Consider the following 26,251-nt stretch of genomic DNA (forward strand, 5'->3'; position numbering starts at 1 on the left):
GGGGCACTGCAGGTAAACATTGCCATGACTTCAGCAGAGAGTGAGTCCATCATTAAAAATCATGTTTCTCGCTCCTCTATTCCTGCATTGATTGAGGCACCAAGGTAAAGTGAATCTTTAAGTTCTAGATATTTGTCCTCCCATAATGTTTCTCCTCAGATGGGATTGACTTTCGCAAAAGGGTCATGACTTGCAAATACAGACCAGAATTTACAAGCTGGGACTGTTTCGATCCATCGAATACTAATCCTTAAAGCAACCTGGGACAACAGATTTGGAAGTTGTCAGCTTTGCATCAGAGAAAACTTACCCTGATTATTAATTTGACAAAAATTGGATAGCTCTTTCTTCGTTTGCCAGCCATTCTGTAATTGAAGTGTGTTAACCTAGACAGCAAGGTCCACACTCTTGTTCCCGTTTTGATGATATTGTAAAAAATGGTTGCAAACTCTAAATTTGGCAATGAACTATTGACGTTAGGATAATCAATCTGGTTTTCAAAGCATTGTAATGGGTGAATTTATTTTCTTGAAATCTTATTACTTTTTGTGGAATTTTCCTTCAGGCTATTTTTCAAACACTGTACAGTCTGTAGCTGTTCTACCACAGAATATAACAATGTGCCATCACACTACAGCCATCAATAGTATTGCAGCATGAAGTATTCCGATACAAAAATAGAATTTGCTGGAAAAGCTCAGCAGGTCTGGCAGCATCTTGGACAGAAATCAGAGTTAATGTTTCAGGGTCCTACGGTCACTGAAATGTTAACTCTGATTTCTATCCACAGATGCTGGCAGACTTGCTGAGCTTTTCCAGCAATTTCTATTTTTGTTTCTGATTTGCAGCATCTGCAGTTGTTTTGGTTTTTATTAAGTATTCTGATCATGGCTGTCAATGGGATATTGGGACTGCAACTTTCTAACTGATAAAAGTAGTTTTGGTGCATGTTAATACAAAGGTGGCAGAGAAAATCGGGGAACTACTGATGTACAAAAGACCTGAGCTGAGGGAAGACTGTGGCCCCTCAGTAATATCACAGGATTAATAATGTAATGGCCCATGCTAATGCCCTTGGAGTGTGAGTTTAAATCACACAGATGGGATTTGATTCAATTAATAAATCTGGAATTAAAGTTTAATTAAAAACTATCTTGATAGTTGTAAAACTCTATCTGATGCACATGAATCCTTTATGGAAGGATATCTGCTATCCTTACTTGACCTCCAGATCCACAGTAGTGAGGTTTACTCTTTAAATCTCTCAGTTCCAACAAATGCAAGCCTTGCCAGTGATACCGTTCAAGAAAGAATAAAGAAAAATAAAGTCTGCAGGACTCATGTAATTTACTAACTCATTTATCATTTTGCTCCTAATTAGAGGGTTTTAACCCCGAAGAAATCGGAAGTTTTGGGTGGGATGGAATAATCTATAAAAATCTTAAATCTTGATCTCTCGCTCTGCACCTCCTCTGCAGCTGTAACACTGTTCTGCAACTCTGACTCACTTTGTGTGGTGTGATCTGCCTGTACAGCACACAGAGCAATCTTTTTCACTGTAGCTCGGTACATGTGACAACAATAAATCAAACAAATAAACTCCGTCTGCAAATCTGCCCAATGGTAGTTCTGACAGTGATGGCTAATCAGTCCGCTCACAAATGTGCATTGCTCTTTTAAATAGATATATTTAAATATATATAAATATTCTGCCTCCATTTTAAATACAACTGGTAGGGAGGCAAGAACAGCTCTGGGGAATGTTTCAATCCCTGTCCGGCATGGCGTGTGGGCCAAGTGATTCAGGCTTTTAGCATCCTAACCAGCTTCCCTCCCAGCAATCGGGCTCTTTGCTGTAATCAGTGACAAACCTACGCTAGATAATGCAGGGAAACCTTCCCGCCAGTGTTAGCGCTGCAGTATCCCAACTGGAGGGGAAAAGTCTTTACCGTGTGACGTGTTTACATAGGCAGCTTAAAACATTCAGATGCACAAATATTGCACATAGATGTGTATAATGTAGGCAAAGCTAGTAAAAATAATTGAAAATACTCGAGGCTACTCGTCTTGAAAGAGACTAGAATAAATATTTAATACTTCAAATTATAGGACTAAAAATAGATGGGGGGAAGCTGCATTGTTGGAACTACACATCAGCTCTGAATGATATCTTAGCTCTGATATCTCTCAACCCAAGACATCAATCTTTCCTTTCCCTTTACAAATGTTGAGGGACCTGGTATGTATTCCCAGTAATCACTGCTTTGATCTTAATGCTAAAATGTCACTGTCAATATTTTCACAATGCAGGAGACAGAAGATGGAGCATACAATTATGATGCAAATGCAGTAACAGGCTGCAGTACATACAACTTATCATCAAACTCGATCAAACCCAAGCCTTTAAATTGCTATCCCATTCTCTTCCACAGCAACAGAAGCTGGGGTGGTCATGCCCAGTCCACTTCAAGCCTTTGTAGATGGCTCGGGAGTAGGGTAGGAAGCAAAGGAAGAGACGCAGACGGCGTGCCACACTGCAGTAGGTCACCATGGCAATCACAATCAGGGGAGACATTAGGACAAAACCGAGAATGATGAGTGCAGAGGAACTGTTATCATCGAGGATAGTTTTACAGTAGTAGGCATCGGAATGAATAACCTGCAGTTCAAATATAAAACAAAAATTAGTCTCAACTCACATAAGTAATTTGCTTGTGTAAAATTCTATAATAAGATTTATATGCATTTTATTAGAAATGGTTATGAATAATAACAAATTGTAATTAATACCAATAATTGATAATACATTTTTGTTACATATTTTGAACACATTTTGTGATTAGCGAAGTGAGAGACAGCAACATTCAAACGTCAGTCATTGTGACTACTCTGCCAATTTTATCATTTTGACATATCGGCCCAATTTTTAGATGGATTTTATCCTCATTCTCCGTCTCTTAAATCCTTTTACCTGACAAGCACAAACACAATGTCCTTGATTGCAGATTCCATCACTTTTCCTTTTCTGACGTCAATCTAAATGATTTGTAGTTCATTGTTTTGTATTTCCATCCATTTTTAATAAGGTTGTAATTTGGCTATCTTCTGAAACCCACAGATTTATTGCTTTTCATTACAGATTGGCGATAGTTCCATCGATTGGGAATGATTCATTAGATGATCATTGTTTCATTGATTCACAGACTAGTCTCTGTGATGACCTGTGGTGCACCTCTTTGATGGAAAGTCCTTGTGTGTAACAATAATGTTTCATAGAACAGACACCACTAACCTGAATCTTTCCTGAATTTATTTTCCCATGTCCTTCAGTCGTAACATATTCTATATAGTTTGCTGAATCCAAAGTGACATTCTCTATTCAACGTCAACTTTCAGTTTCAACATTAAAATCATGAGAAACAATATCTGAATAAAAGTTGCACACAGGACAAAGAAAATCTTATAGTCTCAGAACATCAGGTTCTAATGTGTCAGTAGAGACTGAAAAGGGATTGTGCTGAAAATATATTTGGTCTGGGCGATGTCACACTGACAGCAAATAAAGCTTCTTCAAAATAAGACAAGCAAGCAAAACGTTTGCACATTAATAATGAGTGTGAAGCACATCTCCCAGCTCAGAGTCTCCATGAAGACAACAAAAATAGGAGTTAAAGCTCCAGGGTTCCCTCTTTCAATCACAATCCAATTATTCCTGCTGGAAATGAACATGTGTGGGCATTCAGTGGGAAAAGGGTCAAGCAATGACTGTGATACCCCATATTGTTAACACCCACAGTTAGACTCACACCTGAAGATTATCTAACTGAGCAGGATCTCTGAGACCAGTCAATGTGCTCCTACCAGCAGGAGAGGAATAAAAAGATAAGTAAAACAAGGTACATGTATGGAATGAGCTGCCAGATAAAGTCGTGGAGACTGGTTCAATTGCAGCACTGAAAAAGCATTTGGATGGGTATATGAATAGGAAGGGTTTAGAGGGATATGGGCCAAGTGCTGGCAAATGGGATTAGATTGGGTTGGGATATCTGGTCGGCATGGACGAGTTGGACTGATGGGTCTGTTTCCGTTCCATACTACTCTATGACTCTATAACTCCGGATGCTAGAAATATGAAAAATATGGAGAAATTCAGCAGGTCTGGCAGCAGCTGTGGCGAGAAAGCAATGTTAATGTCTCGGGTCCAATGACCATTCTTGAAGATAAAAAGAGAAACATTGAGGGAAGAAGAGGATAAATATTTGCTAAATCATTCAGAGCAGTTGTATGCATATGCAGGTTTGTGAAATTAAATGTCTGCCCTTGAGGACTGATTAAAGCTGTGTTGTTCAGCAGAGTACAGGGAGCTTTGCTGAGGAGCCAGCTTAGATTATCTGCTCAGAATCTTGCAACACAGTTTGAGCTGGTGGCATTCTGCCTCAGAGGTCATGCTGGAAAACAAGCGTCAATCCCTGGACAGCTCAGTCACCGCAAACAGTGATAGTGCAAGGACAACACGACCATCTGTCTAAGTGTCTCTATACTCCACCTTCACTTTCTCAGGCAGTATTTGTGTTTATTTGCATTTATTACCATACATTAGTCTGTGTGAACTGTTGAATTGATGCAGTAGACTGGAATAATAGCCAACAGTCATTTATTTTTGGATGTCTTTCGGACAGATGGACCTTTAGTCACTGTGCCACAGGCTGGGAATAAAGCAAGGTAACAGATGATGTGCAGAAGTCTAATAGAGGGCAGGGATGAAGAAATTCCTTTGGCTAATTTTAACTTGGTCTCCACATTTCCCAAAGTCATTATTAGGCCTTTCAAACCTTTCTGTAACATCATCTTGATGATTGAATATATATCTATAAGTGTAAGATTACAACATATTTATATTGTATCTTTAATATAAGACACTTTATAGAAGCATTAGCAATCAATATCTGACACTGAACCAGATGACCAAAAGTTTAATCAAAAAGTTAGATTTTAAGGAGCTTTGTAAGGATGATGAAAGAGAAATAGAGAAACTGAGAAATTTAGGAAGCAAATTACAGAGCTTAGGGACTCAGCGAGTGGACACACAGCCACCAGTGGTGGAGCAGTTAAACTGGGGATTCAAAAGATGCAAGACTTAGAAAATTGTTAAATATTTCAGAGGTTTGTAGGGCTAGAGATGGTTACAGATATATAGAGGACAAAGCCTTAGAGGGATTTGAGATCAATGACAAGAACTTTCAAGTCAAATCATTGCATAACTGGGAGCCAGTGAGCACAAGGATGATGGGTGAACAGAATGCTGGCAGCAAAGATTTTGAAGAACTTAAGGTGGAAGATGTCTGGCTGGCCAGGGAATAATCAAGTCTAGAATTTTTTTTTTAAAAAGGGCCTGGATGAAGTCTCTGCAAAAGGTAAGCTGAGGCAGAGTGGCATTGAAAGATGTTACAGAGGTGGAGAAAGACACTCTTCATGATGTTGTGTATATGTGTTCAGAAGCTCAGAAAATTATGGAAGAGGGATTGTGACCAGTCTGGCTCATCCTCCTGCAGTTGTTCAAAAGAATGATGGTGTCAGAGAGAAGGCCAGTGTCAGTGGCGAGGAAATGGAGTTGGTGGTGGCAATCAAGGACAATGTACTCAGATTAATTGGCACAAATGAGTGATTGTCTTCTTTCAACCATTTCTGATGCATAATAATTGGTTTAATGGGTTAGTTTGCTTAATTCACTGGAAGAAAATTGCAAGCTGTAGTATTTCCTGGGGTAGCTACCAATTTAGCAATACCAAATAATTACATTATTGCAGGTCAATTGGAACCTGATAACTTTGATTTACTTTGATGCTTTGATTCTTGATCCCAATTCTGATATAAAACATGTATCACTTTCAAACTAAATAGTGGCGCCATTTAACATGAACATATTTGGCTCATACATTCTGCTTGTTTTCCATTTGAAACTTCATGTTCACAATGCAAAGCGTTTTCATTCCAAGTGTGTGTTGGGCCTGCAGTGCTATCTCCTCTAAAGGATGCCAAACATTTTCCTAGTAATCTAACAATGAAAATATATACCATTATAAAGAACATGCCCAGTTCGCAAGGCTTCACTTTATAGAAGAAAGGTTACATTTCCATCAACATGAGGCAATGCATTTTTCACAGATGAAGTAACAGGATTTCTTTGTTAAGCTTACTGCCTGTTTTCATTTGTGTGATGTTATGCATTAGAAGTAGTTAAACCCTACTGACAGAATAGAGTTATTATACTGGCATACAGTAAGAATCACAGTGACAGTAAAATTTCTATTATGCTGCTAACTGCACATGGTCATGTATTGGAAAGATGCCTTGCACTCATTAAACTGGCACCCAGCTCAGTCCTCAGCATCCAGAAACATTACTTCACATCAGTCAGAGGAGAAAAAATCCTCTGGCTTTTTAGTGAATGATACTGCTGGGTTTCTCAAAGTGAATTGAAAGTCATTTAAAAGCATACAGAGTAGAGTCTGGATAAACAAATCCATTATTTGTACCTGTTGCACTCACATTCGTCTCAGTTACAGTGAGTGCCTCTTAATGATATGTTGAATCTTCCACAAAAAGACTTGAAGAGAACTGCAAGCATTTGCCAAATCACATTTCCACAATGAAAAGTCAACCCAGGCATTTCAGAACCAGTAACTGCTCAATGGTTGGGTGCACTGAAAGTTGCAAAGTGCTGAGAAACATTCCCACTTGTAAACTTGGATTTACATCCTGGACCCGTAACAAATCCCTGACTCACTTTGCCCGCAAGGCCATGAGGCTAATTGCCCAAAGTGGCCCAATAGATCTATTGAAAACTACAGGGATACAGCAATTCAAACATTCCATTGTAAGAATCCATTGTAAGATCTGAATGCTCCTGAACTTGGTATATCAGTGAAAGACTCCCATTGCAAACCAATGTGCACAGTCAGGAACGCAGCATTTCTGCAGAATTTGCAGTAAGTTTTCCTAACTCATTTCCCTTTGTAGAGTGGCAATTAGAAGTCCATCCCCAATGTTAGGCCGAGGAAGGCTATTCGGTTCAAAGGTTGACCCACTCTTAAAACGTTTTGCAATTGAGGTCGAAATGGGTGATGCAAAGATGAGTGGCAGGCTTCAATCCACGCCATATGTCAGATGCCTTAAGCTGATGTCAATGAGTGTATTTGGGACCACATTTGTAATTTTTATTATATATTAAAATGTTGCATTCAATATTTATGTTGTCCAACTTTACTCATTCATTCATTGAATATGAGCATCGCTGGCGGGGCTAACATTTAATGCTCATCCCTCAGTGCCTTTGAGAAGATGAAGCTGAGCAATCTTCTTTAAACCATTGTAGTGCATGTGCTATAGGTACACTCAACTGTCACATTCAATTGCTACACTTACAGTGTCATTTGAGCCATTATTCCAATTACTTTCAAATTTCACAATCATAAAGCCAACAAATGAGTATCTAGCATTGATGTTGCTCTTTCTCTGGGCTGGACAGTCCAAAACTATGAGGTCAGCCATTTAGGGATGAGATGAGGAAGAATCTCTTCACTCAAAGAATTGTGAATTTTTAGAATTCTCTACTTCATAGTTCTGTTGGGAAGAAAACTTTTGACCCAGAGGCAGTGAAGGAATGATGAAATTTCCATGCTGATGTGTGGCTTGGAGGGGATCTTGCATGTGATTGTTGTATTTGTCCTTCTGGGTGATAGAAGAGGTAATTTTGGAAGGTGTGGTTAAAAGTGACTTCTTGAATTGCTGCACTGCATTTTGTAGTTGACATTACTGCTGCTTCTGTGTCCTTGTGATGGAGGATATGAATGTTTAAGGTTGTCCCTTCTTGAAGTCTTTTGTTGCCTGCTATTGCGTGAATGTTACTTGCCACGGAGCAGTCCATTCCTGTGCATTGTCCAGATTTTGCTGCTTCAACTCTGAGGACTTGTGAATGGACCTCAACACTGGGCACTCATCTCCAACTTTGTGGGGAGAGAAGACCTTTGATGAAGCAGCTCAAGATGACTGGGGCTAGAAACAACCATTAGCTCAAAATGATTGGGCATAGGGCATAGCCCTGAGAAACTCCAGCAGAGATGTTCGGAAACTGAGAATATTGATTGATTGATTGTCATGTGTATCAAAGTACAGTGAAAAGCTTTGTTTGTGGGCAGTATTGGCCTCCAAGAATCATAATGACTGACTTTTGTGCTCACAAAGACTCCAATCAGTGGAGATCTGTTTCTTGAATCAATTGGCATAATTTTACTGGGGCTATTCAATGCCACACTGTCAAATGCTATTTGGCTGTCAAAGATAGTCATTCTCATCTCATTTCAGGAATTCAGCTTTTCCTTCATACTTGCACTACAATCCGTTAAAATCTGGAGTTGAGTGCACTGGCAGAACCTCAATGGAGCATCAGAGAGCAGGTTATTGATAACTGTACATAGAAGCCTTTAGTCACTATGTTAGTTAATCTTGACTTCAAACTCCATGCAGCAGCTCCATAATCTAGACTGATATTTCAGTGCAGAAGGAACATTATCACAGTGAATTTTATATATTGGAGCTTTTACCTATGGAACACGGAGAATTGACTGTTATGTAGAGTTAGAGTTCTAATAAAATACTGTTTATTTTCTCAATTATTCTTTGTCAAATGAAAAATGATGTTTTGTGTTAATTTGATCTCCTGTGGATTGGATGCGTGGAGCTTTTTTTATGATTACCGATAAGGAGGATATCTTTGTCGGCTGATTATTTCTGTCAGTTTTCTTTTCAAGAGCCAGCTTCAAAAATCTCCTCAAGCACCCCATTTGCTTGGAATCATTCAGGCAGCAAATTAGAAACCATTCAAATGCTGACATCCAATTTCTTTTTAAGGTTATTTGTTTGAAATCCATTTTCCAGAGAATTCCTCTCCGCCCCCAAACCTAGTCACGATATTAGCACAGGAGAGGAGTCTGCCAGCTGCTCCCAAGTTGGTAACATAACAAACACTCACTTTCCTTGTCTGTTAGTGGTTTAGCCTCTTAAGTGTTCAATTAAAATCTGTCATCAATGATTTAGCTGAAAGCACCTGATCAACTGTTTTGTGCAGTGTTCAAATTGCTGAGAAATTCAGACCAAGCACTGGGTAAATCCCTGTAACAATCTCAGCATTAAATATTATATCTAATATTTCAGAAAGAAAATGTACTTATCATTTCAGTATTGCAGAATTTTTCAAAACAAAAGATGGCCATTTGGCTCTATTGCATTTGAGCTAGATCTCTCAGAGAGCTAAGTGATTGTTCCCAACACAGTGTGGGGTCAAGATTGTTATTTGACAGGGACCAAATCACAAAATTGTGCCCCTGATTTCTCAGCTAGAGAGAAGAAATCAACTAGGTTTGTGATCAATGTCCAATGATTCTTCCTGAACAGTGATTTTTGGGTGAGAATGTAGTCAGGTGTAGCTGTGGCATCATTGCTCAGACATGGAGGGTGCCCACTTTGATGTAAGAAAAGCCTCTCCCTTCGTACGATGTGGGAGCAACACGTCTGTACGTGAATTCTGACACACAACACCATCTTGTGATCTTGGAATACAATGAGTACTGAAGTATGAATTATGTTTGACACAGCCAAAATCAAATTTGAAAATTGCTGCTTCATTATAACACAAAGATTATTCTGTAACTAATAAGTTTCTGTGCATGAAGTTATCAGTTTTAGAAACAGAGCAGGAGGAGTCCCCATTCAGCCTGTTCTCTCATTCAACATGATCATGGCTGATCTTCATTCTCAACACCATACTCTCTCCTCAGGGCCTTGATGTTTTTATCCTCGAGAAACCTGTTTCTCCCTGAAGCAATATTCAGTGAATTGGCCTCCGCAGGTTTCTGAGGTAAAGAATTCCACTGGTTCGCTAACCCCAAGTGAAGAAATTGCACCTCCTCTGTTGGAAACTGGGGTCTTCCCTAAAACTGAAATTCTTTCTGTAACATGTGTGTTACAGCATTAACTAGCCACCTACAAATATAAACAGATCTCCAGTACATGAAAATAGAGGAGAGGTTATGAAGATCACTGAGGTCATAACTCACATTAGAGATTTATCAGGCACCATACTACACTATTACCAATACAGTGTTTTGAAAAATGACAAGTTTTTGTTCTTAAAAGGATTGCAAGTTAACCTTCAAATGGAAATAGGCAAGGGGATAACAGTCATCCTGACGTCATGAGCTTGTGGTTATCACAGTCACACTTCCTCTTTTTGTTTCATTATCAATGTATCATATCTGCTTCTTAACAAACTCAATAAACTATCAAAAAATTGCTATTAATTATCAGCTGCCTATATTAGGTGACTGTGATCACCAAGGCCCCAAAACCAACACAGCTCAGTCTGACATAACCTCCACCCTGAGACCATGACCTCTTATTCAGGGAGCGCGGAGGTGGGGGGGAAAGCCCACCGGCCAGGGGGCACACCGTTCCTGCATCCAGTTTATTCAACCACATCAGAATCTTATACATTTCTTTGAGATTCCCCCCTCACTTTTCTGAACTCCAGTGAATACAGGTCCAGTCGACCCAATCTCATCTTGTCCAACAAACCAACCCGGAATCACTCTGATGAACCATTATTGCTTTCCCTATGTGGCACCTTACTTTTTCTGTAATGCTTGATTGTATTGTGCAGTTGACAATGAACAAGAAAGCAAAGATAATAATAAATAACCACAGATAAGAAAATCCAAGGCCTCAGAAGTTGTTTGCTTTATTGGCCTGGAGGAGACATCTCATCACCGACAGCTCAAAACCTCTCTTCACAAGAAAAGGACAACATACACCTTTTAAAACCATAGTGTCATCACAGCAGTTGCCACTAAGTAAATAGCGATGCAAATTTAACTTGTAATGGATAATTCCTGCACATTTCAAAATATTTTATTTATTGATTGCATTTTCCATTCTTCCACCATCACTTTAAAATGGGGACGTTCAAAAAGGTTCTCAGATGACTCTGTGTGTAATGGCCCTGGGTACAATTATATGCTGTTTGAGAGTTTTCATATTGCAAATTTCCCACAGGACATTTTAGAGTCTTAGAGTCATAGAGTCATACAGCACAAAAACAGACCCTTCATCCATCTCATCGGCACCAACCAGACATCTCCATCTGACCCAGTTCTATTTTCCTGCATATCCCTCTAAATCCTTCCAATTCATATCCCCATTCAGATGCCTTTTAAATATTGCAATTGTACCAGCATCCACCACTTCCTCTGGCAGCTCATTCCTTACACACACCACCCTCTGTGTGAAAAAGTTATTGCTCAGGTCCTTTTAAATCTTTCCCCTCTCACCTTAAACTGATATCCTTTAGTTTTGGACTCACCCACACTAGGAAAAAGACCTTGGCTACTCACCCTATCCATAGTCCTCATTATTTTATAAACTTCTATCAGGTCACCCCTCAGTCTCTGACACTCCAGGGAATTGGGTGGCACAGTGGCTCAGTGGTTAGCACTGCTGCCTCATAGCACCAGGGACCCAGGTTTGATTCCAGCCTCGGGTGACTGTTTGTGTGGAGTTTGCACATTCTCCCTGTGTCTACGTGGGTTTCCTCCCACAATCCAAAGATGTGCAGGTCAGGTGAATTTGCCATACTAAATTGCCCATTGTGTTGGGTGCATTAGTCAGAGGGTCTGGCTGGATTACTCCTCGGAGGGTTGGTGTGGACTTGATGGGCCTGTTTCCTCACTGTAGGGCACCTAATCTAAAGCCCCAACCTATTCAGCCTCTTCCAAAACACAAACCCTCCAGTCCCAGTAACATCCTTGTAATCCTTTTCCGCACCCTCTCAAGTTTAATAATATCTTTCCTACAGCAAAGTGACCAGAATTGTAAGCAGAATTACAGAAGATCCCCCGACCTATTGCATGGTGTTACTAAACATTGGCTAGAGGTGAGAAAGAACAAGTGAAAACAGTGTTTCCTTTCAAAGTAATGAATCCAGAATCATTAGCGCCTACACAAATGGACAGAGGGGGCTCTTTTGACATCGCATCGCTACATCTATTCCTCAGCCAATCGAGTGCAGTGGCTCATTTTTCTTGTGTGTATGTTGCTGTTTCTGTTTCTCCTTCTCTGCGATGTTCTCACATCGATGTTTTTCTGTTTTTTGACTGAGTGCCCCGATTTTCCTCTTCGCTGATTGTACCAGTGTGAAAGACATTGGGCCCTTCAGGCAGGCTCTTTATCTTTGCGCTTGATTTAAATTGCTTTACTGGGTAGAATCTCTACCCTTGCTTCGGAGCCCATGTTTTAAGGAAAGATGTAGGGGCCTTGAAAATGAAGTCTACTTGGAGGCTCTGTTGCTGAGATTAGCTTCTTGGTCGGCACGTTGGCTCAGTGGTTAGCACTTCTGCCTCACAGCGCCAGGGTCCTGGGTTTAATTCCACCCTCGGGCAACTGCCTGTGCGGGGTTTGCACGTTCTCCCCATGTCTGTGCAGGTTTCCTCCAGGTGCTCCGGTTTCCCCTCACAGTCCAAAGATGTGCAGGCTAGGTAAATTAGACATGCTAAATTGCCCATTGAGTTCAGTGAAGTGTGGGTTAGGTGTATTAGTCAGAGGTAAATGTAGAGTAATCGGGTAGGGGAATAGGGCTGGGTGTATTACTCTTTGGAGGGTTGGTGTGGACTTGTTGGGCTGAAATGACCTGTTTCCATGCTATAGGGATTCTATTCTTATAGGGATTCTATTTTATGATTCTGCAAGACCAGGAAAACACTTTCAGCTTCTCTCAGATCCAGCCTGGATATGAGTCAGATGTCTGACACATGAAGGGAGACTGGATCGGTTAGGACTATATTTGCTGGAGTTAAGAAGAATGGAGGGTGAGGTCTCATAGAAACTTATTAAACTCTAACAGGGCTAGATGCGGTGAACCATGGGACAAAGTCTAAGTGCACTGACTAGGCCAGTTAGGGCTGAGATAAGGAGAAATTTCTTCACTTGTGGAGTAGTGAGGGGTGACCTTATAGAGGTTTATAAAATCATTATGGGCATGGATAGGATAAATAGGCAAGGTCTTTTCCCTAGGGTGGGAGAGTCTATAACTAGAGGGCATAGATTTATGGTGCGAGGGAAAGATGTAAAAGAGACCTAAGGGGCAACTTTTTCACGCAGAGGGTGGTACGTGTATGGAATGAGCTGCCAGAGGAAGTGGTGGAGGCTAGTACAATTGCAACAGTTAAAAGGCATTTGGATGGGTATATGGATAAGAAGGGTTTGGAGGGATATGGGCCAGGTGCTGGAGAGTGGTTGGGATTAGGTTGGGATATCTGGTCGTCGACCGAAGAGTCTGTTTCCATGCTGTACATCTATGATTCTATGACTCTAGTGAACCTGTGGAATTCCCTGCCACAGAAAAAGCAGATGAGGCCAAAACACTTTCAAGAAGGTGTTAGTTATAATTGTTAAGGCTAAAGGGATCATAGGGTATGAAGAGAAAGCAGAAACAGGGGACGGAGTTGGATGATCAGCCATGACCATATTGAATAGTGGAGAAGGCTTGATAGGCTGAGTTGCCTACATTCCTGATGAAGGGCTTATGCCTGAAACATCAACTCTCCTGCTGCTCGGATGATGCCTGACCTGCTGCGCTTCTCGAGCGCCACACATTTTGACTCTATTCCTGCACCTGTTTTCTATATTTCTATGCCAGTGCCTCTGAAGTTTAGCCTCCTTTTGCCCAGCAACATTAATACTGGTAAGGAAGGGACGTACAATGTATGAGCCTGGATTTTACATAAAGAGATACGAAAGAGGACCAGTTAACTGCCAGCATCAACCATCTATTCCTTCCCTGTCAATCAGAGCCACGCTAACCCCTTCCATTGCTGCCTTCTTTGTTTCATTAGTTTCACTCTGAGTTGGTGTTTCCTCTGTATTCGTGGAGTTGAAACGGGATGATTAACAGATAGAGATGCAGCGGCACATGCCCAGAGCCCCTGAAGCCTGAGTTTTAATGTGAAATTGATGTTGTCTAAGAAGAAAACACTGCGAATGGCTACTCCTTAAGTAGCCTGAGATTTTTATCTGCTGCATATCATCTGTTAGCATGAATTCTGTCTCTTTCAAATGAGCTCTCACCAACACATTATCATCAGATAAGCAACTGTCAGGCATAACGTCTCTTGGAGGCAGGTTCAGACCTGCAGATCTAAAAAAAACTTTGTGGATCTTGGTTGAAACCTTCTAAATGACATCACAGAAAGATTCAGTGTCTTTAATGGTGATCAAACCCCAAAATTTAATTTTGCAAAGTGGTTTTGGAGGTGGGACCAGAAACAATATAACAGATTCCTGTGACAGGTCAATGCCCTGACACATTCCCAGCTTTGAGTGCTGTTGCTGGATGAGGGATCTGACAAACTCTGCCTACTCAACCGGCAGCTACAGTAAACAAAGTCTGCGTAACAAAGACCCCAAACGGAGCTCAAATATTGACACTACTGGATTCATCCCAAAGGTGGACAGGGCTCGCATTACGGCTGAAATCTGGTCATTACATTGAGACAGCTCCACAGCAGGGAGCCAATGGGCCCTCAACGCCTCCTTTAAATAAGTCCCTCTCTGATTTGCAGGCGTCAGAGGGCAATGAGCCATCCTGTGAAAGATTCCCTCACACCAACATGAGCTTTGCTTTGTCAAGCATTTCTAGATTCTTCAGAGCACCTCTGCATTGAGGCACTATTGTGATCTCGCGCCTGTGTCAATGGTGCCTGCCTTTCCTGGTGAGGTCACAAGTGAGACACCGCTGTTGGGTGCTCTTGCTGGGTCTGCCATTGTAACTGGGACAATGTTGAAGAGTGTGGAGCTGGAAGGAGGTCAGGCAGCACCTGAGAAGCAGGAGAATCAATGTTTTGGGCATCAGCTCTTCATCAGGAATGTCACTCTCCGCCAGTAACTAAGCTTATAATACTGCCAACTTTAATGGCTGTAGAAAAGAAGACACAAGGTAATATTAAAGGAAGAGAAAGATGAACAAAACTGGTAGACAAAGCAATTAAAAGATCTAGCAACTCCTAGGTATGTAGAATTCACAACTACGAACATTGTGTTGAACTTGTAAAGGACCCTGATCCGGCCGCTCTTGGACGACTATATACAGTTCTGAACTCTGTACTTTGAAAATTACATAGACACACTGGTGAGAATGTAACAACACCTTACAGGAATGGCAACAGAATTGAGAGAAGTCAGATATTGGGAAAGGGGCTGTTGTATCTGGAAAAGAGGAGACTTAGTGGAAACTTGATGGAGTTTTTAAAACTGTAGATGGACTGGATAGAGGAGACATGAAGCAAATGTTTCCATTATGGAAAAATCTGAAACAAGGCTTGTGAAAATATGATAGTGACTAGTAAATCCATATGAGAAATTAGGGGGCATTCCTTAATTCAGACAGCAGGCACAATATGGGAGCTACTGCCAGAGAAAAAAGTCAAAAGAAATGCCTTTAGATATGGCTGAGAAAAATGGCTGAGATGATGCCGATTGAGTCAGAGAGGACTCATGTGGAATGTGAACAACAGCAGAGGTTAATCGAACCAAATGACCTGTTTCTGTGCTGTTGCAGCAAGATACAATTATAAAATTCCTGGTGTGTTTAGGTGCAAGCTGAGCTCTCTACGAAAGGAACGTCAGCCTTCTGTTAGACAGAAGGAAGTGAGATAAAACTGTCTAAGCTCTTGTGGAAGTGATTTACAGCCAAGCTAAAAGGTCTGGATTCTAAAGGCAATATGAATAAATCAGGCACGCAAATGAATTGGAAGTTTGAATCAGAGAACCTGATTGTGAAATGGGCATTAGTGGTTACTCAGTTAGAAAGGAGCTATGGAAAGCTACGCCATCAGAACTAATGTGACCACATTGAGAAATGGTCTGTTCCCATGTGCTTCGTTGGTGTTAACCATATACAGGGGAACTTGGATGGAATGCAATTGTCAAAGAATGTGACTCAAAAACTGAATCTGTTCAGGGGAAAGTGAATGTTCTGGCATTCCAGAGATTGCATGCAAAAGTCTTTGTATTTATCTGTTGTGCAATACCTCTATAAGGAGTCTCCTTGTGGTCACGTAAGACAGAAGCTTTTTTGTTGTATTGTCAATTTCAAGTGGAATTTACCTTTCTCTTTGAAGTATCATTAACCTGATTATGCAAGTATAATTTCCATTACTTCTGTTTTCTGTTAAGGTAAAGGACACAAAAAGTGGAACAGTCACTTGATTCTACAAAATCTAGGTATTGCTGAGAAAAAGACAGGCTGAAAAATCTTTTCACCTTGTAAGTATCAGGGCAGAATTGCAAGAATTTCAAATCTCACTGGGAACAACAACTTATACTGCAGGAGATGAGGGTGCTGATTAATTTGCAAATGGATTCAGATTAGTAGAGGTGTTGCCATGGAGAATGTTAACTGTCAAACCTTTGTTCAAATTCAAACTAGGTAGGTTGACTTTGATTGGCCAGAGCTTTGCTGGGTCATACACCAGGGAATGTCTATCATCCAACCTTTTGTTCAACTGGGCATCTTCTTTCTGGGTTGCAAAGGACAGGATCCTGTGTGTTAATATATGCAGCTGCTTGCACACTAAGTGAGTCACATTGTAAGTCTAACTATTAATCTTAAATTAGTTATTAGTGCAATTATGATTGTTTAGCAAGTTTTGTCCAATTACAGGATGGCATCCAACATAAGGCACTAGGCTAGGAGTTCTGCAAGCACATGCTGGTTGGAGACAGTTTTTACTCTGCTTGTTCTGAGCAGCTGAAGGATGTGTTGCTTAATATGACCGGCCAGTCTGATCTGGAATTAAAAGCTTACCAGCTTGGCATTAAGCCAACACTAAAATTTAGACACCATAATTAACACGATAGGGTAGGCTTCACCAATATTATGGAGGGGGTCAAGGGAAGGAAATCAACTGTTCTGTGATGGATCCAACAGGATAATTGGAAACATGACAGCTACCTCAATCAGGGTCAGCATGGGCAAAGCTATTGTAGAAGGAGTAACTGCAGAATTGTTGAGGTAGTGACAGACAGTAGCAGAGGAGACAGCTGCTTAGCAGGAGAGAGAGGAGGGCTGGCAGCATTGCCAGCTGCACATCAGTACTATTGACCACATTTAATCAACCAGAGCAAAAACAGAAAATCTAAAATGTGAAACATCCTTGTATTGACTTGAAAAATTGGTGATCTGGGGGAATGGAATAGTAAAACATCCTGGTCAATGTTTATCCTTCAGTCAAATTATTTGTTCTCTATCGTCGTAGTGATTGGAACCAGGTTGATGCTGTTAACTATGAAGTTCTTGATTGGTCTAATCAGGAAAGCCTTGGCTGACCAACATAACCAGGAGATTAGAATCTCCTCAGTTGAGGACTGATTCGAAGCTGGCTGTGTACTAGTGAACAAAGGGTGACATAGTGATGGGACACTAGCCTCGGTAAAGTTATTTCGAATGTATTGCTCTTTATTGGATATTTTGGTGTGTAAATTAGCAGTTCAAAAGCGCTTCCTTTACTGTGGCATACTTTGGATGTCATGCACAATGTAAGAACAAGACATTATTTTCATCTTTTACAACTGAGAAACCATTTGGCCCATCTGATCAGTGCTGGTGACTATGCTTCACACAGGTTTCCTCCCCCCCCCGCCCCCCATCAGCAGATTCTTTCTCCTTTATGTACTTATTTGATTTTCCATTAATTGGATCAACACTATCCAAATCAACGATATCATAAGGTACCAGGTTACACACTTTAATGTTCCCCATGTAAAGATATTTGTTCTAAATTCTTTATTAAGTTTAGTAGTGAGTTTCTTATAATCATGACTCTACATGTGGAATATCTTCTCTGCATCTAATCTATCAAATCCCTTCATGATGTCAAAGATCTCTGTAAAGAACTTCTCAACCTTCTCTTTTCGAGTGAAGAAAAAGCAACTGCCTATTTATTTTTTCCTTAAAGTCATAATCACTCAGATCTGGCATTATTATGGTATTTTTGTTTCACTTTCTCAAGTGCCTCTGTATTCTTTTCTCTACTGTGTGTGTTGGTGGGTGGTGGGGGGGGGGCGGCGCAGAACTGTGCACAGTGCTCTTAGTGTGCTCAACGTGCTATCCAAGTTCAGCATAACTTTGCTGTTTTTAAATTCTGTTCCTCGAGAATGAACAACAGTACTGCATCGACATGTCCATGGTCATAACAATCTGCTTTAAGGCCTAATTAATGGGAATCATTGATCTAGGAGCACAAGGCATTAAGGTGGAAATGGAGAATGTAACTGTGTCTCTGTTGTCATGTGGGAGAGACTCTGCTGGAGAGTTGGAAGTAGGGCAGTTTAGGTTAGAGAACTCTGCTGCAATAACACCGTGTACATATTGTTAATAAAATCCATTTAAAGACACCCCTTAATGCCTGGCCAGTGCTGAACTAACAGATAAACTTAAATTCCAACATGGTGGCAGCGATGAAAACTGGAGAACTGGCAAGTGACCGCATTGCCTCTTCCAAAGAAGACCCACCAAACCACATGCCAATCAGGCAGTGATAAGGCCAGCAGGGAGCTTTTGATAGGCCAAGGGCCAGAAGTCCCACCTGATAACAGCTGCCAGCCAATCAGAACCCTGCAGGTCACACTCAGCCATTCCATGGAGGAGGCAAATGCTGCTGCCAGAAAATTATTCCCAGAATCTGAGGATTGTGTAGAACCCCAAACAAACAAGCTTGATGTGTGGGGGGGGGGGGGGGAATGATGTGGTGTTAGGTGGTCATAGACAGAGAGGGAGGGAAGGGGAGGGGGTGTCACTAGTCAGAGTGATGGTGTGATTTGCTTCCAGAAAGCACACCCATACCCAATATCCAATGTTTCTGGTCGCTAAGGATCTTTGATCGAAGGGCAGCCCCAGCCCAGGGAGACAATCCAGCTGCAGTGTAGTAGCTCTCATGAACATTGCTTAGCAACAGGCCAGTCAGGACCAGTTCCTGACTGGGGTGGGGGAGGGGGTGTTACAAGTGGCTGAAGTCCCACAGTCATTCTTTATGTGCCACAAAAAAAAGGATAAAGTCCTCTGCTCCTGGTACAGGCAGGTTCGGAGGCAAGAACGGAACCTATTTAAGTGGGATAATGGCGTACCTAAACTCCACCACCTTCTCGCCTCCATCAACATTAAGCTCTGGTTGGGAGGGTCCATGGACCTCCTTCTTGCCTCTCTGTCAATTGTGGTCCATTTGAGGGCTTCACTTGCCCCATTGGGATTACCCCACCTACAATGGGCTGTTGCCATGCAACATTCTCATCACTGGGAACAGAGAATTTCACCCCCAACCACATTTATCTCATCCCACTTTGCCCACCCCATCCCAAAATACACTTACTAAGCCACACTGAATTAATTCCTCATTTCCTACTTTCGCGCCAAAAGTCGTCAAAATCATCCAGCAGCAACATTATTAATAACGCCCCTCTATGCCTTCATGCTGACTGTGATCTTGTGATCCGCTACACATGTGAATTAATAGATTTCATCGTGAATATTGCACTGAGAAATGACACAATATGAGACAAATCCATCACTTCAACTCTGATGCTTACTCACTCTCCCTTCCACTCGTTTCATTAGCTGCCACTGACTGTCCCTTCCCATTACCTCACACCACCAGATTCTCAGAACTTCATTTTTTTAATCTACCTTGATATTGTGTCTCTGAATTTATGGATGCGGCTCAAAGACTGAATTAGAGGCCATGAAACATGAAATAGATTTGCAGTAAGTGACAGTCAAATTAGAGATAGCTCTCCATCAAATTGTGCTATCTAGTCAGTGTTGCCTAAGCCATCGATTGTTCGTGTGTCTCTGGAAATATCTGTCAATAATCCATCATGGTTATATTGAAGGTAATAGGCACCAAGCGAATAATGAAACTGGTGAAGTGCGACACTGCACTTTGACAACTAATTTAACAGCTTCATTCTGTAGAATTTCTCGCTGGGACTGAACCTAAACTGCATCAGTTACTGCCTCCAACCTGGTCTTCCATTGCACTTCATGTTTTTATTCTGTGAGATAAGATTGTTTCTATGATCTGGAGACAAGTAATTAAATATAATTCTCAATCTTGATCTCAGTCTGAAATTCAACCCAGTTTCCATATGCGAAGGAATGGCTAAGGTTAAAAGCGAATAAATAATCAATAACACAGTTTATTTGGCTATGAAGCACAAATGTATTTTCCTTGTGATTCTTCCTTTCAACATTCTGGTCCCCATTCCAAAGAGGCCAATCTGCTTCAGTCACCTTAAAATCAAAGTGGAAATAATGCAAACAACTGGACCGAATGCAATGCATGCAGGGATATTGAGGGAGACAAGAGGGGAAATTGCAGCAACATTGGCAATAATTTTTTTGTCATCTTTGGGCGTGCAGGAGAATTGGAGAATTGCAAACATTACACACTTGTTCTAAAAAGAATGTAAGGGTAAATCAAACAACTACAGACCCGTCTATTTAACTTTGGTGGTTGGAAACGTACTGAAACGAGAGTTCAGGACAAAGTGAATAGTTGCATGAACAGGGTTAGAGGGACTGGGTAATGGAGGGTGGGTCTAGGGGGGATACTCTTCGGAGGGTCAGTATGGACTCAAGGTGCCAAATGGCCTGCTTCCACACTGTAGGGATTCTATGATTCTATGAAATGCAAAGAGATTCAGGATGGATTTCTTTAAGGAAACTCGTATTGACCTAACTTACTGGAGTTTTTTCTTTGGAAGAGAATGGGTTATGCTTTGTTGTACTCAGAAAACTTTGGATATGGTCCTGCACAAATAGACTTGTAAGCAAAGTCAGAGTTCATGGAAAAAGAGGAACCACAAAAAAACCCATCTGGTTCCCCAATTCCTTTATGGAAGGAACTGCCATCCTTATCCACTCTGGCCAACATGTGACTCCAGACTCTTAACTGCCGTCTGACTGCTGACCCAATTGGTGATGCCCACATCCTATGAATACATTTTTAAAAGGTAACATGGATACAAAATTGAATGAGTGAAAGGACACAGAATATTAATTTATGAATGTTTTTCAGGCTGGGACACAGCTTGTATTGGCATTCCCCAGGATCGTTGCTTCTCCTGATTTATATTAATGATGTAGATTTTGGTATACAGGGTACAATTTCAACATTTGTATTTGTTACAGATCTTAGAAGCATTGCGAGCTGTGAGGAGGATGGTGTAGGATTTCTAACGGAAATAGGCAAGTTGGTGAATGGCGTGGATAACGGCTGATGGATTTCAATGTGGAGAAATGTGAGGGGATATATTTTGGTGGATGAACATAAACATACAATAGAAAATAAAGGGTACAACTCTAAATGGGGTGCAGGAGCAGAGGGACCTGTATGTACATGCAAGCATAAGTCATTTAAAGAGGCAGAACAGCATAAAAAAGGAGTTGATAAATCAAACAGTATCTGGGGCTTTTTTAACCGGAGTATGGAATACAACAACAAGGAAGTTATACTGATCTTGTACAAGACACTAATTTGGCCTCAGCTAGAGTTTTGTGGTCAGTTCTGGGTGTTGCACTTTAGGAAGAATGTGATGGCATTGGAAGGGCTGCAGAAGAGGTTTAGGAAAATGGTTCCAGGGATGAAGGGCTGCAGTTATGAAGAGTTGGAACTCTCCACCTTGGAGACTGAGAGGAGATCTGATTGAAGTATTCAAAATCATGAACGGTCTGGACAGAGTAAAAAGGGACATTTCTCACTTGTGAAAGGATCAAGAAAGAGAGGGCACAGATTTAAAACATTAAAAGGAAAGGAAGCAAAAGTGACATTGAGAAAAACATTTTCTGGCAGTGTGTAGTTAGCATCTGGAATGTACTGTCTGACAGAGCGGTGAAGGCAGGTTCAATAAAAACTTTCAAAAAGAAAAATAAATGGTTATTTGAAAAGGAACAATGAGCAGAGTTGCAAGGAGAAGACAGGGGAATAGCACCATGTGATTTGGAGAGCAGGTTTAAATCAGATGGGCCTAATAGCCCCTTTCTGAGACTGTAACAATTCTGCATGGAATGGAGAGGGAACAGGTAAACAAAAGCCAAAGTGGTGTGCCTGTTGGTCTGTCTCTTCTTTTCCTGATTTTAACCATTTCAGCTAAGGACTGGGGATAGGACATAGGGAGCAGTTACTGGGCAACAAAGTGAAGCCATCCTTTCCATCAGTTGGGTGAATCACACTCCTTAGGGAACTTGTGGGAGACTCTTCCTCTGACCTTGGTGATGAGATTTGCACAGGGGCGTGCGGCCTTTAGGGACTCCTGTGAAGGGGATTGGTTGCATTCTGGCAGGAATAGGATCAGCAGTGATGCAACAATCTTATTAATGCAAAAATAAGCGAAAGCTTGAGCAAAGAAGCTGTGAGAGCATTTTACTGTGACGAAGTAAGTAATAAGTCAGAGATATCACGAAAGACCTGAATTAAAGAAGTACTGAGATTCAGAGATTTATTGGGCTGAAGCAGGTTCCAGCCATGGGAAGAGGTGAAACTTTGGAGGAACTTGGAAACAAGAATGAGACAATGTTGGATGAGGAGACAAAGTAGGCCAGTGAGAATGGTCACCAGTTGGTTTGACAGGCTAAATGACTGGACTTGGTGCAAGGAAGATGATGAGCAACACAGTTTTTGAAGAACTCAAATTTACATAGGGTACCAAGTAATGGACCAGGCAAGAGACTATTGGAATACTCAAATACAGAGATTACTAATGCATGAATAAAGGTCTCAGGATCAGATGAACTGAGGCAGAGACAGCTGACATTATTGAAGCGTATGTGGAAGATCTTGGTGATGAAGATGCGACTAAGTTGGTACCTCAGCTCAGGGTCAAATGGGATGCCATGGTTGTCAATGGCCTGGTTTAAGTCAAGCTGGTATCTTGCAAGAGGGATACAGTTGGTGTCTCGGGAATGGAATTTGTGGTGAAGACTGAAGACGTTAGCTGCAGTCTTCTCAGTATTTAGTTGGAGAGAACATCTGCCCATTTATTACTAAATGTTGGACACAGTGAGGAATCAAAGGGGTTGCGATGTTGGATTGAGCTGCTGGGTAAAATTGTGTTTGGAACACAACATTGTCTTTTCTGATTAATTCTCTGAGAGGCAGATGGGAAATGTCACAATGCAAACTCTGGATCATGGAGTATGGGCAGACAATCCTGCAACTGCCAGTTCTTTGGGGTATAGTTCAGTAATATCTGAAACACTGCTCTAACTCTTTTGAAGTCTGGCTTTTTACACCGTGACAAAGTTTAACAGGACAGCTGCTTTTAGCCAACCAAGTCCAGATTTCATATAGAGGTTAACAGTACCAGTTCCCAGCTGAGATCAGTGCAGTACTTCTGTAGCAATAAACAAGGATTTGCTTCTGAACTCTCTCTCAGAGGCAGCCAGTGCTTGGCTACAATAATCAATTCTGTTATCACAAAAACAAGTGGCAATATACAGAAATCCATCTCCCAAACCACGAACAGCTAAAATTCTTTCTCACCTCTCATTGATAAAAAATACACATAATGTCAACAAAATAATAACTGAGAATTATTTATATTTTACCAGTGTAAAACTAACAAAATTATAAATAACAGCAGTAATAGAATGAAGCTACGTTGTGAATTCATATGAACATGTTAACTTGAACTTAATATGACCGAGTCCACTGCTTATTTCCTAATCTGAAATTACCTGCAACCTAATCATACTCTCCAATGACTTTAAAAAATGAGAGAGAACAAGGCACCCTGTTAAACAGGCAATCAGTTCAATCTCAGCATCTCTTCACTCAGCAGACTGGTTAAAATGACCTAGAGCGACTATTTCTGGGTTTGCACAGAGCTTTTCGAAGTGTGGGCGAGGGAACTTAATTGAGCGAGAAGCAAAATTCAGCTTCCTGATGGCAGGCCAAAAGGTTTGCCTCTTAAGAATGCCATGAATAACTAAAAATGACATTTATGAACTGAAACTTGTCAGGCAAAAAATGGGAAATACATGGTTACAAATCCGACTCCAAATATGAGGAGTCTACTTGGCAGGGTAGACTGCTTCCTGCATTCTCCAGTGAGCACAGGCATCTTCAGTTACTTGGCTCCTTCATAACTAAGAGTCTAGATTAGAGTGGTGCTGAAAAAGCACAGCAGGTCAGGCAGCATCCAAGGAGCAGGAAAATCGATGTTTCAGGCAAAAGCCCTTCGTCAGGAATAGAGGCAGTGTGCCTGCAGGGTGGAGAGATAAATGAGTGTGATAGATCAGAGAGGAGGGTGGAGTGGATAGGTGGAAAGGAAGACAGGCAGGTAGGACAGGTCATGAGGGCAGTGCTGAGCTGGAAGGTTGGAGCTGAGGTGAGGTGAGGGAAGGGGAAATGAGGAAACTGGTGAAATCCATATTGATGCCCTGGGGTTGAAGTGTTCCAAGGCAGAAGATGAGGCATTCCTCCTCCAGGCGTTGGATGGTGAGGGAGCGGCGGTGAAGGAGGCCCAGGACCTGCATGTCCTCGGCAGAGTGGGAGGGGTAGTTGAAATGTTGGGCCACAGGCCGGTGGGGTTGATTGGTGCAGGTGTCCCAGAGATGTTCCCTAAGGCGCTCTACTAGGAGGCGTCCAGTCTCCCCAATGTAGAGGAGACCACATCGGGAGCAATAGATACAATAAATGATATTGGTGGATGTACAGATAAACTTTGATGGATGTGGAAGGCTCCTTTGGGGCCTTGGATAGAGGTGAGGGAAGAGTGTGGGTGCAGGTTTTGCAATTCCTGCGGTGGCAGGGGAGGGTGCCAGGAAGGGAGGGTGGGTTGTTGGGGGCTGTGGACCTGACCAGGTAGTCACGGAGGGAACGGTCTTTGCAGAAAGCGGATAGGGTGGGGAGGGAAATATATCCCTGGTGGTGGGGTCCGTTTGGAGGTGGCGGAAATGTCGGCGGATGATCCTTCATAACTAAGGCACTCCTTGCTCAAGCATTTACAGTGTAAGCATTTACCAGCTCATGACAAGTCTCTGTTATAAGCAGTCTGGCTCATTGGTATTAACTGCTTATGACTGAAAGGGTGAAACATGACTCAGCCAACAAGCTTGTTCAAGAGAGGTAACCACACTGGCTAGCTGACACCAGCAAATCTGACCAGGGCAGCCAAGCGGGGCTCATCTCACAAGGGCCGAAATATGTGGTGCTGGAAAAGCACAGTTGGTCAGCCAGCATCTGAGGAACATGAGAGTCGATGTTTCGAGCATGGGCTCTTCATCAGGAATGATGATGAAGAGTTCATGCTTGAAACAGCGACTCTTCTGCTCCTGGGACGCTGCCTGACCAGCTGTGCTTTTCCAGCACCACACATTTCGACTCTGATCTCCAGCATCTGCAGTCCTAACTTTCATCTCAGAAGGACGTTCAAACCAAAACGCCAGGCATCCTGAAAACAAATGTAAAAAATGGTGGAGAAAGAATGAATTGATCTTACGTTGCTCTAAACTGTTAAGTCTACTCTGTGAATGGTGGAGTTGATCATTGATGACCATGTGATCATCTTGTGTGGTAATGTTGTTCCATCTAGGGAGTAGGTTTTCCTTTAGGGCCAACGGATAACTCCTTTGAATAAGGCATTGATCTCCTTGAGGGGAAGAGAATGACCCCTTGTATCTTCACTCCACCTTAAAGAGTGTTGGTCCAGTTTAATTGTATATTTTCTCAACTACTTCACTTCAACTGGAAAGGCTTTCCAACAACTTACATCCTGATCATAAAACCTTGACTAATTTTGAATCCCATTAGCTGATCAACAGCAGGTCCATCACAGGAGCTGGGAGGTACAATCCGTATCAATCAGCAGTGAGTACATTCTTGCTTACAAGTGACGACAAGAACAGACCAGAGGCTAGAACTACCACGTCGAGTAACTCATCTCCTGATTCTTATTCTGGATTAGTGGTGCTAGAAGAGCACAGCAGTTCAGGCAGCATCCAAGGAGCAGTAAAATCGACATTTCGGGCAAAAGCCCTTCATCAGGAATAAAGGCAGAGAGCCTGAAGTGTGGAGAGATAAATGAGAGGAAGGTGGGGGTGGGGAGAAAGTAGCATAGAGTACAATAGGTGAGTGGGGGAGGGGATGAA

At 41.7% G+C, this 26,251-nt stretch overlaps 2 protein-coding genes across 2 annotated transcripts in view; one reads left to right on the forward strand and one right to left on the reverse strand.

The window, feature by feature from the left end:
• LOC122540302 (ankyrin repeat domain-containing protein 65-like) overlaps positions 1-26,251 on the forward strand; it is a 171,229-nt gene that overhangs the window by 100,411 nt on the left and 44,567 nt on the right. The window lies entirely within an intron of this gene.
• The window catches only part of LOC122540303 (transmembrane protein 88-like), a 34,100-nt gene continuing 8,659 nt past the window's right edge, over positions 811-26,251 (reverse strand). Inside the window, exon 2 of the mRNA XM_043675808.1 lies at positions 811-2,659. Coding sequence (XP_043531743.1) covers positions 2,390-2,659 — 270 coding nt within the window. The 3' untranslated portion in view covers positions 811-2,389. The remainder of the gene's footprint in view (positions 2,660-26,251) is intronic.

The sequence above is a fragment of the Chiloscyllium plagiosum genome, chromosome 34, assembly GCF_004010195.1.
Source record: "Chiloscyllium plagiosum isolate BGI_BamShark_2017 chromosome 34, ASM401019v2, whole genome shotgun sequence".
In the NCBI taxonomy this organism is placed as follows: domain Eukaryota; kingdom Metazoa; phylum Chordata; class Chondrichthyes; order Orectolobiformes; family Hemiscylliidae; genus Chiloscyllium; species Chiloscyllium plagiosum.